The 16,674-nt window shown below is 40.1% G+C and overlaps 1 protein-coding gene across 1 annotated transcript in view; it reads right to left on the bottom strand.

Annotated features, from left to right (window-relative positions):
* Positions 1–790: 790 nt before the first annotated feature.
* Positions 791–16,674, bottom strand: part of ACVR1 (activin A receptor type 1) — an 82,432-nt gene continuing 66,548 nt past the window's right edge. The window contains exons 7-10 of the mRNA XM_081095589.1: positions 15,044–15,319; positions 14,140–14,337; positions 2,959–3,089; positions 791–2,190 (exon numbers count right to left, since the gene is read on the bottom strand). Of these exons, the coding sequence (XP_080951715.1) occupies positions 2,056–2,190; positions 2,959–3,089; positions 14,140–14,337; positions 15,044–15,319 (740 nt within the window). The 3' untranslated portion in view covers positions 791–2,055. The remainder of the gene's footprint in view (positions 2,191–2,958; positions 3,090–14,139; positions 14,338–15,043; positions 15,320–16,674) is intronic.

Below are 16,674 nucleotides of genomic sequence, written 5' to 3'. Positions count from 1 at the left end.
GTAAACTCATAGAGACAGAAAATAGGTTGAGAATTGCCAGAGACTAAGGAACAGGGACCTATTGTTTAATCAGTACAGTTTTAGTTTTGCAAGAAGAAGAGTTCTGGGGATGGATAGTGAGACGGCAGCACAACCCTTAAGCTGTGCATTTAAATGATTAAGATGATAAATTTTATATCTGTATTTTACCACAATTTTTTAAATACAAGAGAGGCCCGGTGCATGACATTCATGCATTCTTGCAGACCAGGACCTCTCGCTCCTTACCGCCTGTCTGCCTGCCACGGCAGGAGAGGTTCCTGCCAGCCGTGAGCCCAGCTTCTGGCTGAGCGGCGCTCCCCCTGTGGGAGCACACTGACCACCAAGGGGCAGCTCCTGCATTGAGCGTCTGCCCCCTGGTGGTCAGTGCAAGTCATAGCGACTGGTTGTTCCACCTTTGGGTCAATTTGCATATTAGGGTTTTATTATATAGGATAATAATACAGGTAAATGTATTGGTAACTTACCTCTGGTGAACTTTTCAGAATCTTCACACTTCTTCCCCTTTGGGGATACTCTAAACCCAATCTTTTCAATCTTGTTGAACAGAGTTAAGTGAAAAAAGCCAACAATGGACTCCCCTCAAACATATGGTGAGATGGGTAAGACTGCTTTCCACTCGCATATGGCCACATACTAAACAAAATGCTTTCACATACTCCCTCCCATTTCTACTCACAACCATCTTGTTAGGAAGGCGGGTCAGTTATTTTTTCAGCAATAAAAAAAGTCACAGCCAAAAAAAGAAACAAACAATGTTCAAATTATCTTGATACCAAATTCAAGCTGGAAACATCCTCATAGAAGAATCCCTCAAGTTCATTACTGGACTTGAAAAGCAAATTCGATTTATGATGTTTTTCTATTGTTCCCATAAGAAAATGCTCTACATTATTTAGATCTTTTTTATACACTCAATATAATTCACTTCTTGACTTGAAAACATTTTATTTAATTTATACAAATAACTACTAAATACAAAAAGTAGATTAAAACAAAATAGTTATTTTTTTTTCTGGCAGAGTTTAAATGCACATAATGGATAATTCCGAAGAAAATGCATTTTCCCCACAGCGTTCAGGACTAAAATTCTACTGAAATCTTTGCTTCTAAATCAGTAATATATTCAGTGGTGTCACATGGGTAATGGCTAAATACGTTCTGCATATGAACTGAAAAAAAGTTACAGTCTACACACATACAAATGTGAAGCACTTAAAATGTGAATTTAACTGAGGATAAAAGAAAATGTCCATTTCAGAGTATAGTGTTAAAAACATTTCGGTAATAAAATCATAAGACCACATAAAAATAAGCTTTAACATATGCACAGAACAGTTTTGTAAAAACTGCTCTGTGTACAAGTAATAAATAATTTGCAAAGTTGTGTATAAACAATTCCTAATGTTCAGCATCATTGTAAACATCAGCACATGTGTAAAATGCAGCAAAGTCTGACATTACATTTTGTTTTGCCAAATTGAATTCCTATTATCCAAAGACAGACCAATGGAGTATGCAGCCAATGTTTTGGCAAGTTGGATCTTTAAAATTAAGAGTAACAGTGCAAGTAAGGAATGCAAAGAATTCCTAGTGCAATACAGAAGAGAAGCACAGGCAATATTGCTGATTAAAAATTCACCACCTCCTTGAATTTCCCGTGGGGAGTGTCTAGGAGACTTGTGAAAGATAGGCAGAGCCACTGTCTTAATGCCCAGATCTCTCTTAGGATTTCTCTGTGTTCCTCCAGTTCCCTACCTTTGCAACAGTGTCCGTCCAACATCAGTCTCTGCGGTGTGAACAGTTGTGAAATGCCCAGTTCACAGTCATTGAGCGAGGTTAGGGTGGTTTTGGTGTCTCCCCAACACGTGGCTGGGTGAGATGTCTGCCTTGTCGAAGCAGCCACCTGGGGAGGGAGACAGATGGATTCGGTCTGACAACCAGTCAGGCCAGCATTAGGTCCCAGCTGGACAATGACGACAACGTCAAATCTTCCTTCTTGACACCATGAAAACGTCAACAGTCAGTTTTCAATTTGTCTAGGGAATTATCAATTTTGGTCAAAGTCTTTTTGATACGCAGAGCTGTGAGTCTTGCGGACGGATTTTGATACCAGCATTCTTTCATCAGCTTGGCCAGAGAAGTTAATGTCTGCGGAGAGAAGGAGCAAACAACACAATGAAAAAGTGGTCTTTCGGGGACCGAGAAGCTGGGCAGATGTATTAGTTATGTTGCAGAGCTCTAGGTCTTGTGAAGTGACAGTGGTGTCATTGCCATCTTTTTAAAACCAATAGTCGAGGCCTTGACCACTAATAAAAAAGCCACTCTTGAGTTTCATGGCATCTGTCCTTTGGATGGCCTAGAATGCCCAATGACTCTGTCAAGTCAATTACACAGGTCAGGCTAAATCCCTTGATGGTTTTATGGGTGCTACAAATGGCAATACCAACCCAGAGTTAAAACTGAAATGTGCAGAAAGGGTGACTTCTCAATGTCTTAGATTTGCTACTACAGAGTGGACATAAGGACTTCCAGCATTGAATAACTTATGTTTGCAATTTCAGATATGCAGAGATGGAAAAAACAAAAGTTAAAAGCATCACTCAGTGTCTTGGTTTACACATGAAACTACAGTCCTAGGGCCAGTGGTATAGTAATGAGACTCCCAATTTCTGAAGCTCATCAGTAATATAAATTTTTGTGAATACTGTCAGTCGTTAGCAAGATCTATCAGCTATGGCTCTTTAAAGAAAGAGACAATTTTCTGTACCTACTTAACTAGATCTAAGGCCTTCTGCATAAAATTGGGAGAGAAAGCAATAGGTAGTTGAGGCAGATCACTTAAGAACCATACCAGATGAAACACAAGAGCAAGCAAACAGCTGAGGACAGCTGTAAAACGAAGAAAGTGGTTCTTACCGGGTCTGAGAACCATCTGTTGGGTATGTTTGGCCTCTGTTGATCCACACAGACCACCTTCCTCATATCTTCAAAACTTGGGTCATTGGGAACCACATCATAGAATGGTGGCTTGTAATCTTCCACAATACCTGCACACATGGACAAGAATTATTGGCTTAGCAAGAGAGTAGAGGTTCCCTCAGGGTTTTTATTGATGGTATCACATTATAATGTGACAGGAAAAGTACTGCTCACCCTCCTCATCACCCTTCTCGCACTTCAAGGAGATTCTGAAACCTACAGGTAGGTCTTAAAATAAATGGAGAACAAGGCAATAAATAGATGCCCTGCAGAGAAACTGGAGGAAAAATAATTGTTACAAGAAATTGTGACTACTTCTCATGTAATTACAATTAACAGAATGCTCCGAGAGTGTATATAAACAGCTCTGTAAGATCCAAGACAAAAATTCCTTTGGTGATCAAAAAAAGACACGACATTTTTTGACATGAATCTAGTAGTTTCAGACCATAATAGAAATAAAAAGTTACCCACAAACTAGAGCTACAGGCAAATAATCCAAGAACATTGTCAAAACACATCTTTTTATTATGATTAGGAAAAAAGTCCTTGCTATAAAATAATTCCTCCTATTGAGAGGATGCAGATAATTAATACAAATTATAAATTTCCTTATTCATTCATTGTACGTGGACTGAGTACATGCTAATTGCCAGATATAGCTCACTGATGGCTCAATTATTTACTCTCATATTGGAGCACAAAATGTAGAGAAGGGTAGTCATTTGAGAAAAACAAGAATGATTGAGAAGGATAAACTCTTCCCTTTTTCCCAAGCAAATATGAAAGAGGTTAATTTCAGCAAAATTACACCAACTGCTTATTTTTCAGAAGAAAGAGTAATTCCACAAATAGAAATTTTTTTTTACTTTATCATGTGGGGATGGGGGATCCAAGACAGTAGCATAGGAAGACCCCAAATTCACCTCATCCGAGGGACATACCAAACATACACCTACATATAGAGCAATTCCTCCTGAAGAACAACCGAGGGCTGATTAAACAGCTCTACACAACAAACGAGAGAGGAACCACAAAAGGAAGAGGAGAGATGGAGACATGGTCCCCGTGGGAACCCTACCAGAGAGGGTGCTCTGCAGTAGGAAGAGATATCACTGAGGGGCCAACATGGGAGATTCACCTGGTCTGGGCACAGCAATAAAGCAGCGATTAAAAAGGTACCTTACCATTTGCAACAACATGGATGGACCTACCGGGTATTATGCTAAATAAATAAGCAGACAGAGAAAGACAAATACCATATGATTTCAATTATATGTGGACTCCAGAAGACAAAACTGAGAGACTCAAAGATACAGAGAACAATCTGATGGTTGCCAGAGAAAAGGTGGGTGGGTGGATGGGTGAAGGGGAGTAAGAGGTACAAACTTCCAGTTATAAAATAAAGGAGTCACATGGTTATAGCAATGTGCAGCACAGGGAATACAGTCAGTAACATCATCACTTTGTACGGTGACAGATGGTTACTAGGCAGATCGTGGTGGGCACGTTGTAAGGTATATAAATGTATCACTAAGTTCTTCACCTGATACTAATACAACATTGTATGTTAACTATTTGTTTAATTTTAAAAACTTCATTTGGAATTAGGAAATTGGCTCTTCCCCTTATACAAATAAAAGGAAAAAAATCCTTCTATCATCAAAGGTTTCAACCATGAGGACAGTGGATTGCTTGATTTTCTGCCCTTTTCCCTTCCTTTAAGTAGCTTTCTTCTATTCCTACATACTGAACAGGTTGTTGGGGGAGACAGGAGGAGGCTGTGAAGAAAGTTATGATTAAGTTTTGCTAGTTCCTACAAGCCACCTGAATAGCTTCAATTCCCTTTTCATTTATCAAAGAAATTAAACTACTTAAGAAAGAGTATCCATTCTTATAAATCCCATATGAATACAAATTGTTTACACAAAAGATTAGCTATGACAAAGAGCCTCTGTTAAAGAAATACTAGATTTTTTCCTTAAACTTCACAAATCCAACAGTTTATTTTTTTAAAAAAAATAGAATGTATTCTAGTTATGTAAAAATAAATTTCTAGTTGATACTATTTTCTAATTAACTTTTCCACACTACATAACCGCACTGTGATATTTCAGTCCACGGATTAAAAACCTTTCCTGGTAAATCATAAAGAGCTCATATTAGGCATAAACCCCTGCTCAGAGAAGACACCTGGAGCCAGCTCACCTCCAAGGCCCTACCTACTTCTCTTGTAAGGATCCCTAGAAGCATTCAAACAAAAATGGTTTAATTCTTTTCATTACTAACAGACACCCCTTAAAATACCCCTGGAGATGGGCCTGCAAGATAATTTATAACTGTTCAAGGACCACATTAATTTATAGGAAACATAAGAGATATACCCTTCCCCATCTCTCAATTTTTCTGAAAGAGAATATATTTAATAACCTGGTTTAATTCTTTTTAAAAATCTAGCATAACAGCTAGCTATTTGTGGTAATTTGCCTGGCTAGTTTGGAAAGGGTTATGTGATTGTGAACAATAACACCAGTTGTTGTTATTTTCCTACTATTTAAATGCAAAAGAAAAAAGCATGGCAGGATATTTAAAAGTGATACCCAACAATGAATTTCACCTTATAAAGCTGAGGTTTCCCCTTATGTTTATATGTACCATATTTTAACTTTATTAAATGCCCCCATGTTTTAACAAAAGGAATCAAGTTTAAAAACAAAGACCATCTAATTGATTATGCCTGGGACTTAGTCGCGCCTCTTTCTTCAAATATCGGTCAACTGTTGATTGTTTCCATCTGACACTGGCCATGCTTCTCCAGAATAAAATACACCTGGGATTAAACTCTGGCACCATGTGAAATTCCCTCTGGTGAAGGAAAGCAATTATTTCAAGCAATACAAAGTACATTCTGTACCTACTAAGTGTGGAACACCACGTTAAATAGTGAGGGTAATAAAAGTGTAAGACATGCTCTTGGTTTTCAGGGAACTCAATGTCTAGTGAGGAGGAGGAGGAGGACTCGCCCTGTTCTTTGTGGTGTTGTTTTTTAAAGTCTGAATTTTTTTCCCCTTCACTACTTACTTTATATCTTAAGAGGCAAAGATCGATTAGAAACCATCATTATATTTTTACCTGTTGGTTCCTAACTTTACTCATACCATTCTGATCCATTAAACTGTGTGTACCAGAGGTTTTGTATGGCCCTAGGGATACAAAAATGAAAAAGATGCAATGTGGGTGATGAGGAGCAGGAAGAGAGAAAAGGGAGATGAGAAAGTAAATAAATCAAACTAGCGTTAGAGGTAGGGGCAGGGAGAGGGGGCAGGGACATGGTACTCAGAGAAGAAAACACCTGTGTGGTTTATTAAGAACCTGATAATTGGATGCTACTGAAGCATAAGTAACCTTTCCAGAAGCTAGGGCTTGGGAAGACATAATAATGAGTTTTCAAGGCAGAGAAAAGGATGAGGAAGAGAAAACACCAAGGAAAGGGGGCATTCCAGGTGCGGGGGTCAGGGGGAGTGGGCAAAGATAAGGAGTTACAAAGGACACATCCTCATAGCTGGAGAGATGGAAGGAAGTCTCTGTGGCTGAAATCGGGTGCACATGGGTAGTGAAGAGAACAGGCCAAGCTCCACCGGTGTGATTCAGTGGTTGAGCATCCACCCACGAACCAGGAGGTCATGGTTCAATTCCTGGTGAGGGAACATGCCCAGGTTGCTGGCTGGATCCCTAGCATGCAGAAGGCAGCTGATCAATGATTCTCATCACTGATGTTTCTATCGCTCTCTACCTCTCCCTTCCTCTCTCTGAAATCAATAAAAACATTTTTTTTTAAATCTTTCTTATAAAATAAAAAGAGAATGAGAGAGAACAGGTCAAGGCCAGACTGTGAAATGATTTTGTTGTTAAGATAGGAAGTCAGGTACAACTGTTCCTTGCTTCTGCCAGAAAGTGACAAACAATCTGGTAGCCAGGCAAAGAAAAAAGTGAACTTGATGTCCTTTAAAGACAACACCCAATGAACAAACTGCCAAATCGTGAGCCAGCATGAATTCTGGAAAAGTGACTAAAAATACAAAGCACTTCAAGTGCCAAATGTGTGGTACAAACAACAAAAGGCACAAAAATGCAGGGAAGAGGAGCTCTTGCGTGGGGGTCAAGGAAAGGGGAGCTGAGCCAAGCCCTGCTTTCCCATGTCAAGTTGTTGGTGTGACTCTAAGGGCCACACGAAAGAAATCAGAGGCATTATTCATTACCCACTCCCCCACAACCTTTGGCTTGTGTATCTCAATTATACAATCATTTGTTCCTGGGCGTATGTCTAATGGAAAGTTTTCTCTTTTCTGGGACAAATATATCTTTACCAACCAATATCCCTACCATTAATTTGCTGCTTGGCTCTGGCTAAACCCCTTACTGCCATGACTCAGTTCCAACACTTCTAAAGTACAAATCTCGAAGCTGATGTTCAGATAAACAAGGAAGTCCACAGTACTTCAAAAAGCATGACATGCCACTGAGAGGTCTTCCCAGAATGCTCGTCTCCAGAAACAAGGCTTTCCTGGTGACGCTCCCCAAGGCCTGAGACCCTCCCCAGGGCCCCCATCTCCTACCTCCTTGAAAGTTGCATCTGGGACCTACAGGTCTCTCTGCTTCAGGTCCTCACCTCCACCATATGCCTCTGCCCCCAGCAATATATCTTTAGGAGAAAACTAAGGGAAAAGCTCATTGGGTCCCTCCTCTACGTGTAAGCCATCAGCGTTGCCCATGGGATGGTTGGTGCTCATTGCCCAGTAACAACCATTCCACACCACTGCCTTCCTTCATGTACCTGGGCATCAGCCTCAGGAATTACTTGCAGTTGCATCAATAGGACACCTTTACGACTCCCCACAGCTCTTCCTTTTGCCAGGGATACCAATCGTCATCATTGTCTGATGTTATTTCTCATTTCCACCTGCACATGCTCCCAAGCTGGTCCACCTGAGTAGGTCCTACTATCTCATTTATGACTCAGTTCATGCTTCTGTCTTCAGAGACCCTCCCACCTTGCTGCCAATACTCCAGGCCTTTGGCCAAGTTCACTGTCCACCCTGCACTCAGTCATCACCTTGTGTACTTACCCATAGTGGCTTATACTATTAATTTATAATAATGTGTTCGACCAAAATGTGCGTACCTTTAAATTGGATATTTCTGTTTTTTTGCTCAACTGTTTCCCAGAGTGTAACACACTACCAAGCGTATTATAGACACTAAATACATATTAGTTAAATGAATATTGATTATATGTCCACAATCCTCTATCCAAACCCTTGAGGTTAGATATGCTTTCAGAAATTGGAGCTTTTTACATTTTACAATGGTAGTAAGAGGCACACGCTATCTTTATGTGCTACCCTAGCAGAGTCAGAAGAATACCCCACTGCCAAACACATTCCTGCAGTGAAATATATGAACAGTCACATTACATAAAATAAAGGCTACAGACGGACACATGGCAATTCAGGTCAAGCCTAACTCCTAAATGAGTTCAGCCAAGTAAGTTATAAAAAAGTTTTGGGGTTTCAAAGTTTTGAGGATTTCTAAATTGCCAAACATAAGCTTATTAGTAAGTATTTTCTAGTCCCCACCCCATACAGTTTAGCCACGCAACATTTTTTTCTATGAGACACAAATATTTTTTGACTCATTTTAACACTGTATTCTGTCACAAAATAAAGCCAGTAACAGTGAAACAAGAGTGGGTCTACACAGCCCTGCTGTGGGCACTGAGAGAAACAAATGGAGTATCAGAAGGATTAGCTCAAGGAAAGGTGGGGAAAGGGCAACCGAGCTCTGCCAGCACACGTGTGCCCTCCGCCACTCACCCGTTCCCAGTGGAACAGTAATGATGCCAGTGGAGCACTTACTATATGCCAGACACACACCGGGTGCTTTACACATGTTATCTCATTTAACCATGAGAACTATCTCATTTAATCATGAGAACTCATTAAAGTGGATACTATTGTTATCAATATTTTTTGGATGATGAAACTTATGTTATCAAGTCAGAGAGTATAATTTCAGAGCCAGTTAATGACTGTATTTCTCTCCCTCTGGTGGGCCTGGGAGAATCTGCACAACTGTACAGAGGGTGCCACCTCAGAGGTGTCCATGTGCCAAGCTTTGGCCCTGAGGGGAAACACAGCAAGGAGAGACAGAAACACACCACAGTGTGTGTGGCAAACAAACACAATAAAGGAAAGGATAGGTCCTATTTTTAAAAGTGTGTGCCTGTACCATCTAGGGACACTGCCTTTTCAAAAATTCCACTGTACATTCTGATGGGAACCCTAGCACCGGATTTCCTCTGGGTCCTTTGAAGAATCACTGCGTTATTGATAACAGTGAGGTGCATCGGTCACAGAAATGACAAATTTATATGGCATGTAAATCACAATGAAACTTTGTGTTAAAACACACAGGAGACTGTGTGCTAAGGAGATGCTGTAGGGAAATATGTGCTGGACAGTAAAGATTATTGTGTTTAGATTTTAAATCCATGAGCAGACAACCACAGTATCAGAGCAACAGAAGTATGGAGTTTCTGTACACAAAGGCCCACCTAAGGCCGACGCTCCAGAGGAAGGACTTCTAAACTCAAGAGGGCACATGCTGAGGGGTGCCTGGAAGACCTTCTGATCACCACAGCTAAAAGGCACTAATCCCGTTACAACGTCCCCATGTATCTACTGAATCCCTACATAAGGTCCTCTCCTCACACTGCACTGAACTCGGGTAACCAGAAACAAATGTATCTGCAGGACTATAAACAGAGGAAAAGAAGAATACCGGCAGAGATATGCAAAAATCTAGAAAGAAAAGCTAAGACTCTTAAGGGAGAAATAAACCCCTTAGATAGAAGCTTGAAAGGAAACGCAAGTTTCACCTAAAGCAGTGGTTGGCAAACCGCGGCTCACGAGCCACATGCGGCTCTTTGGCCCCTTAAGTGTGGCTCTTCCACAAAATACCATGTGCGGGCGCGCACGTACAGTGCGATTGAAACTTCATGGCCCATGCGCAGAAGTCGGTTTTTGGCCTGGGCGAGTCTATTTTGAAGAAGTGGCGTTAGAAGAAGTGGGGGGTGTCGGTCGGGCGACTGGAGACGTGGCACAGGCGGGGCCGGGGAAACAGCTCGGGGAGGCGCGCGCGATTCAACACAAGTTGAGTGAGCCAGTCAGTCAGCAGACTCATTGTGCAATGGTTAGTGCTAGTTGCGTCCGCAAATCGAGCATGGGTGACAAAAGTACCTACTCGAAGCATAAAGTTACCTGTATTTTTCCAACCAGCTGCAAACCCTACAGGTATTTTTGTCATCAATTTAAGAATTGTAATTATTTTGTGTTGGTGGCTTTGTTATTATAAAATGAGGACGTTTATTAGCAAAGGCCAGCTTAGGAGTACCCTAATTAAGTTAATAACAATGTACCTACCTATATAGTTTAAGTTTAAAAAATTTGGCTCTCAAAAGAAATTTCAATCGTTGTACTGTTGATATTTGGGTCTGTTACTAATGAGTTTGCTGACCACTGACCTAAAGTATCAGGACAAGGCACGGACATCTGCTCGGACAGGATCCAACGGCATCCTGGGGCAACTGATCTACTGCATTCCATTTTAACACGAGATCTCAAGAGTACAGTCCCTAATCCAGCAGCATCGGCATACCCAGGGCCCTGTTAGAAAGGGAAATTCTCCATCCAAGCCTAGACCGACTAAGTCAGGAACTCTGGGGTGGGCCAGTCCTCTATGCTTCTAGGTGATTCTGATGTTCACTCCAGCTTAAGAACCACTGATCCGAGCAAACCCTGCCTTAAATTCATATAAAACATTCACACGGTCAAGGTGAGAAGACTGTTTTTTCCTGCCTACCAATTCCAAATTCAGTGTCAAACTAAACACAGAAAGTAAAATCCAAACAATACCACTGAGCAATTTGCAGATGTGAGATGGACTGAACTCTCATTTCCTGTACAGAAACAGCATGAGGCTTATTAGGTGTAGCAAATACATGTAAAATCCCAGTAAAATTACTAAATGCAATGCAGTTTTATATTCATGGTCCACTTGAGGGTCCCAGGGCTCCAGGAGCGCTATCTGGCCATCAGTTTTTACAACGGACTCAGGAGCTCAAAGGACACATAATTATAATGACCTTCTGAAGATAAGATATTCATATATTTAAATGAGGTATATTTTATAGGCTGTAATTTCAAAAATATATACTTTTAATGACAGTTCCTAAAGCTGGTAAGAAAGTGAAATACGTACATCACACCCTGGGGTGAGTGGGATATTGTGAATTAGTACAACTCTTATGGAAAGCAATTTGGCAATATATAAAAACATCCATAGTCTGACCTATTAAGGCTACTTCTTTCAGAATAAGAATTAATTCCCCAAATGAAAAGTTATATGAACAGAGAGTCTACTACAGGCCCCAAAGGGAGGAGACAGGATGTGTAACAATATGGAAATGGCTAAAAAAGAATCATGTGACCATTTAAAATAAAAACAGGCTATTTAACAACATTAAAACACACATATAAATGAAAGAGAAGATACAGTAAAAAAAATCATGTGACCATTTAAAATAAAAACAGGCTATTTAACAACATTAAAACACACATATAAATGAAAGAGAAGATACAGCATTGCATCTAGACTATGATTACAAAAATATATACATAAAGAAGTGAAAAGAAACATGAATTTTATAATACAAGGGCAATTTTTTTTCTTTTTTTGTTTATTATTTTCTACTCAGTTCTTTCTATTTTGGTAGTAATAACTAGATGTTAATATTAACAAAACAGGTTTGCAAGCAGCATGGAAGACTATCAAGTTTCAGTTTAAGCATTTCTCTGTATGTGCATGTATGTGTGGTGTGCATGTGAGCACATGAATATTTATGGAGAAGAGGGACTAGGGCAAAAGGAAGGAAAATATCAAATTAGTCATGGTCAAAGGACAGTAGCTAATTTCCAATGAGACACGACATACCCTTACCCGCCCCCTCCCCCCCTACTAAAAATCAAACCATACAACAGAACAGAAGCTTAAGCCCCAACATTTTAGGAACCAGAAAAAACACCTAAATAATGACATAAAGGGGAGATAAAAAAGCAACCAAAATATTCTCTTCTGTTCTTCATCTTTTTTCCCCAGAAGTAATGTTAAACATGGGACAGATCAAGCAAACCACTATTTGTTGAGATACACTTTAAACTGATGATGTTAATTTCACACCAAACATTAATCACAGCTGATCTTTAAAAGCCATTTGGGCCTATGCCTGTGACACAGGGACCTGGTTTGCAACATAAGTTCTGACATAGCCCTAATCCCACGTTTCTGCCGCACTAGGCTTCCAGCTCACAGGCTGGCCTGGCACCGCTCCAGCACCCCTCCCGCCCCCCAGCTGGACTGCCCCCATCCTGGCCCTGGAATATTAGCTCTCTCTTAGTCGGGGCAAGTTCCCCATCACCTGGTTTATTATGACACCGATCCTTCTCTAAAATGTCTGTTAAGAGAAACTAATTAGAATTCGATTTTCAGTTCGAAGGAGCTCAAGAGGGGGAGGGGTAAATAAAGTCGATGTGCAATTTCAGGCAAAGTTCAGAACATTATAAATCAGCAAAACAGTCTCTCTGTTGCAAACAATTCTCAAGGCGCTCGAATGGCACAAAATGCAAGTCAGAGCTCCCAAGGATTGAGAAATAATTACCAAAAAAATGTTCAAGATCCTATTTTCTTTAAAGCACTTTAAAAGAACTGTCAGGTTATAATGCATGTGTGTTTATGTTTGATCTGAAACATTAGCTTTGATATCCTTAGAGAGTTTGTTAAAAGCAAATACTCTGCTGCTGGGGCGGGGGACGGGGGGGAGGCAGGGAAGCTATCATGAAGACATGCCTATGTTAATTACTGCACACTAAAACTACATTAAGTTACCCAGATCCACTTCCCTCTCAGAACCTCCCATTCTCTGGCTGTGGGTTCATGAAAATTATGATTGCCACAGGAATCTCGATCCTTGCAAGAAAATATCAGTGGAAGGTGGGATGGAGCACAGATGTTACAGACTTCGTGTATTATTTCTTTCATACTTCAAATCCAAGATTCCAACAGGTCACAGGAGGGTGAAGTATCTTTTGGAAAGAAATATTAATCTAAATACATGGCACTGTCTTCTGTTTTCCTGGAACAATTTCAGACACATCCTCAGTGAAATAAGATTTCCAGTTGTGAAGGTATTTCAAGTTGTGAAGCGGTTGATTTAGTCGACATAAAAGATTCTGCTATAATAACCACTTTGTGGGTAGATGGGGCATGTGCAATTTGAAAGAGTATACTTAGGGCTTTCAGAATAAAATGTAGTTGAAGTTAAGTTCAACGCTATATTTGTGGTTGATCTGGATACATGAAAGACAAGAGTAAGAGTTTATTGTAGGGGACGCAGGTAAAAGTGATTGGCATATGCTTCCCTAACTGCCAAGGCGACACCATTTCATAAAACTTAACTTACAAGAGTACCAGCATAACCACCTACTCAGGGCTTCCTGAAGATGAGCTTCACTTATACAGCCTGCTTCTTACAAAGGAGTGGATTCCAAATGCATCACCTGAGCCTTTTCTCAATAATCTAAAACTTAAGTAAAAATACCTAAAATAGCAGAATTCATTTACCCTTAGATTTACTTGTGCATTCTCCTCACATTAAACTTCACTTGTGACGAGAGCAAAGAAGAAGGGAAAGTGGAAAGAAAGTCAGAATAGGAAGAAGGAAGGAAGGAAGGAAGGAAGGAAGGAAGGAAGGAAGGAAGGAAGGAAGGACTAATCAAAAGAAAAAAAACAAGGAATGACTAGTCTCTTCCAGAAAGCCATGATTTCCTCTTTAAAATACAATGCAGTTAAAATACAATGCCATTGCGTGCCACCTACCAGTTAAATATAAATGCCAGCCGCATGACAAGGAACCATGTGGACTTAAATATCCCTTTTGTCCTTTTAAGGGCAGCAGAATCAACAGGGCTTGAGAATGGACATTACATTAGATCAGATACCTACCGTTGCTCACCATCCGCCTGGCCACTTCCCACAAGACAAGTCCGAAAGCCCAAATATCGACTCTCTTGTAAGAATCAAAGCAGTCCACCTGGATGGTTTCATCCAGGACTTCAGGGGCCATGTAGCGCTTGGTGCCTACGCGTGGGTTGTTCCCCACGTCCAGCTGATTGGTGCTCTGGGAATGCATGACTGCCAGGCCTGAAAGGAAGAAGACAACAGTGTCCATCAGCTCACGTCCTTTCTCAGAGAGAGCTGCTGGCCAAGTTTCAACCCGTCCCAATCCTAGCAGAGAAAATGGTAAATTGGTTCAGGGATTTTCTTCCCTCATGCTTGATTGATAATTTTGCTGTGGTTATACAAGAACAACTTTAGAAACCATTTTTAAGACAAACTCACTTCATATGCTATGTATGTGTACCTATTTTGTGTAAAGAGCTGTGAAATCAGAATGGCCTCTGAGGGTGGGCTGGGGCAGGGTCTGACTGAACAAGCATGAAGTGATGGTCTGGGATAATGGGAAAGTCTGTCTCTCAATAGGGATTTGGGTTTTACAACATTTGTCAAAACCCTTGGATTGTATACTTAAGATTTGTGTATTTCCCATGAAATTTAAATTTTACCTATTAAGAAAATAAATAATGAACTCTAGTGAGTGATACACTGGTGTCCTTGGACAGAAGAGCTCTTCTGTCCGCAATTTACATTGAAATGTGTCAACGATTAAGAAGGACTGGTGAATAGGGGACAGACAGATATGTGATAAAGCTTCAGAATAGTAAAATATGAATGGGAGAATCTAGTGGTTGTGATACAGTTGTTTACTATCTTCAATTTGTCTGCATGCTTGAAACTTTTCACAACAAAAAGTAAAAAAAGTAATTTAAAAATATTTCTAAAAATTTACCCAAATCTGCTATGCAACACTGTCCATTCTTCTTCACCAGGATGTTTTTGCTTTTCAAATCTCGATGAGCAATGGCTGGTTTCCCTTGGGTCCCAAATATCTCTATGTGCAAATGTGCGAGACCACTCGCAATGGACAGCACTATTCGCAGGCAGCTAACTGTATCCAGAGTAGTAAGCTGGAGATAGTCATACAGTGACCCCATTTCATGGTAATGTGTGATCAACCACAGCTGGGTACTGGAGTGTCTTGATGTCATGTCTGAAGCAATGAAACCTGGAGCGAGCAAGAACAAAATTAACAGACATGTGAGAATTCCACGCTGTAATTTTTAGTATCCAGAAATAGTGACCCATGCAGTAGACATTGTCTGTAACAAGATATAATTAATCTAACCAACTTCCATGGAAGAAGGTTTTCAGAAGCATCAACAAAGAAACATCATAGTATTGATCGCTTAAAGGGTACTGTCAATGAATAGAAAAATTTCATATTAATTTCTATGGTAAAATAACCCTTTAAAAATATTTTACACTGCATGAGCATTTAAATAGAAATATTTTTTGTGCTTACACATAATAACAGTGCCAAACTCTTTATCACACTGATATTCCAAGCACAGATTATTCATCAACTACCCAAAAAGAACAGAAAACTGGAACCTAGACATCTGTGTTCTAGTCCTGACTCTGCCTGTGATTTGCTGTGTAATATTGACAACTCATTTAGGCTCTTTGGAGTCTCTCTGCTCAGTTATAAAATAAAAGGATCAGTTTATGTTAAATGACTGACAGATTCATCAAATAAAAAAAGGAGCCAATGAAATATAACAAGCAAATGATGCTCTCTGTCAGTCACACAGGAAAACCAAGATTATAATGTTTGTTAGCTACAAAAGAAGACAGATATGAAAAGGAAAAAATTACAACATAATGTGAAAAGTATTATAATATTATCTCCAAAGGGCACCAGGAGCCCAGAGTAGGGAATCATAATTCAGACCAGATGTTCCAATAGGCTTCCATCAAAGGTAACCACTGGTCTTGAAGAGAAATGAAATACTGACAGATGTAGATAAAGAGGTAGGAAGAAGTTTTTCTAGATATACTGTGGGGACTTTTTGGGCATAATGAAGGAACTATAGAAGTCTGAGGCACTTCCTAACCTAGGGAATAAATTGTGATATGTATGCTTGTTATTTTGCTAAAGAAGTGCTTTTCTAGCATTGCTTTTCGCTATATATTATATTATCTATCTATATCTATCTATCTATCTCTCTCTCTCTCTCTCTCTCTCTCTCTCTCTCTCTCTATATATATATATATATATATATATATATATATAAACTGTTAAGTGACCGATCGTCCGTCTGTCCTACCAACTGACCAGCAGGTACACATGACATGCACTGGCAATTTAAAAATAAATGTTGACTCGCGCATGCGCGATACATTTAAAGCTCTCACTGGCACCAATCGCATGCGTGTGCACGAATCCACGCATCAGGCCATCTACACATATAAAAGGCTAAATGACCGACCGTTTGTCCGTCCAACGACCGGTACATATGATGCACTGGCAATTTAAAAATAAATGTTGACTCGCTCATGCGTGATATTTGTCCCCGTCTG

This window comes from Myotis nattereri, assembly GCF_964212035.1.
Source record: "Myotis nattereri genome assembly, chromosome: 7".
Classification (NCBI taxonomy): Eukaryota; Metazoa; Chordata; class Mammalia; order Chiroptera; family Vespertilionidae; genus Myotis; species Myotis nattereri.
Note: the sequence above shows the minus strand (reverse complement) of the source record. Positions and strands in the feature narration are given on the sequence as shown.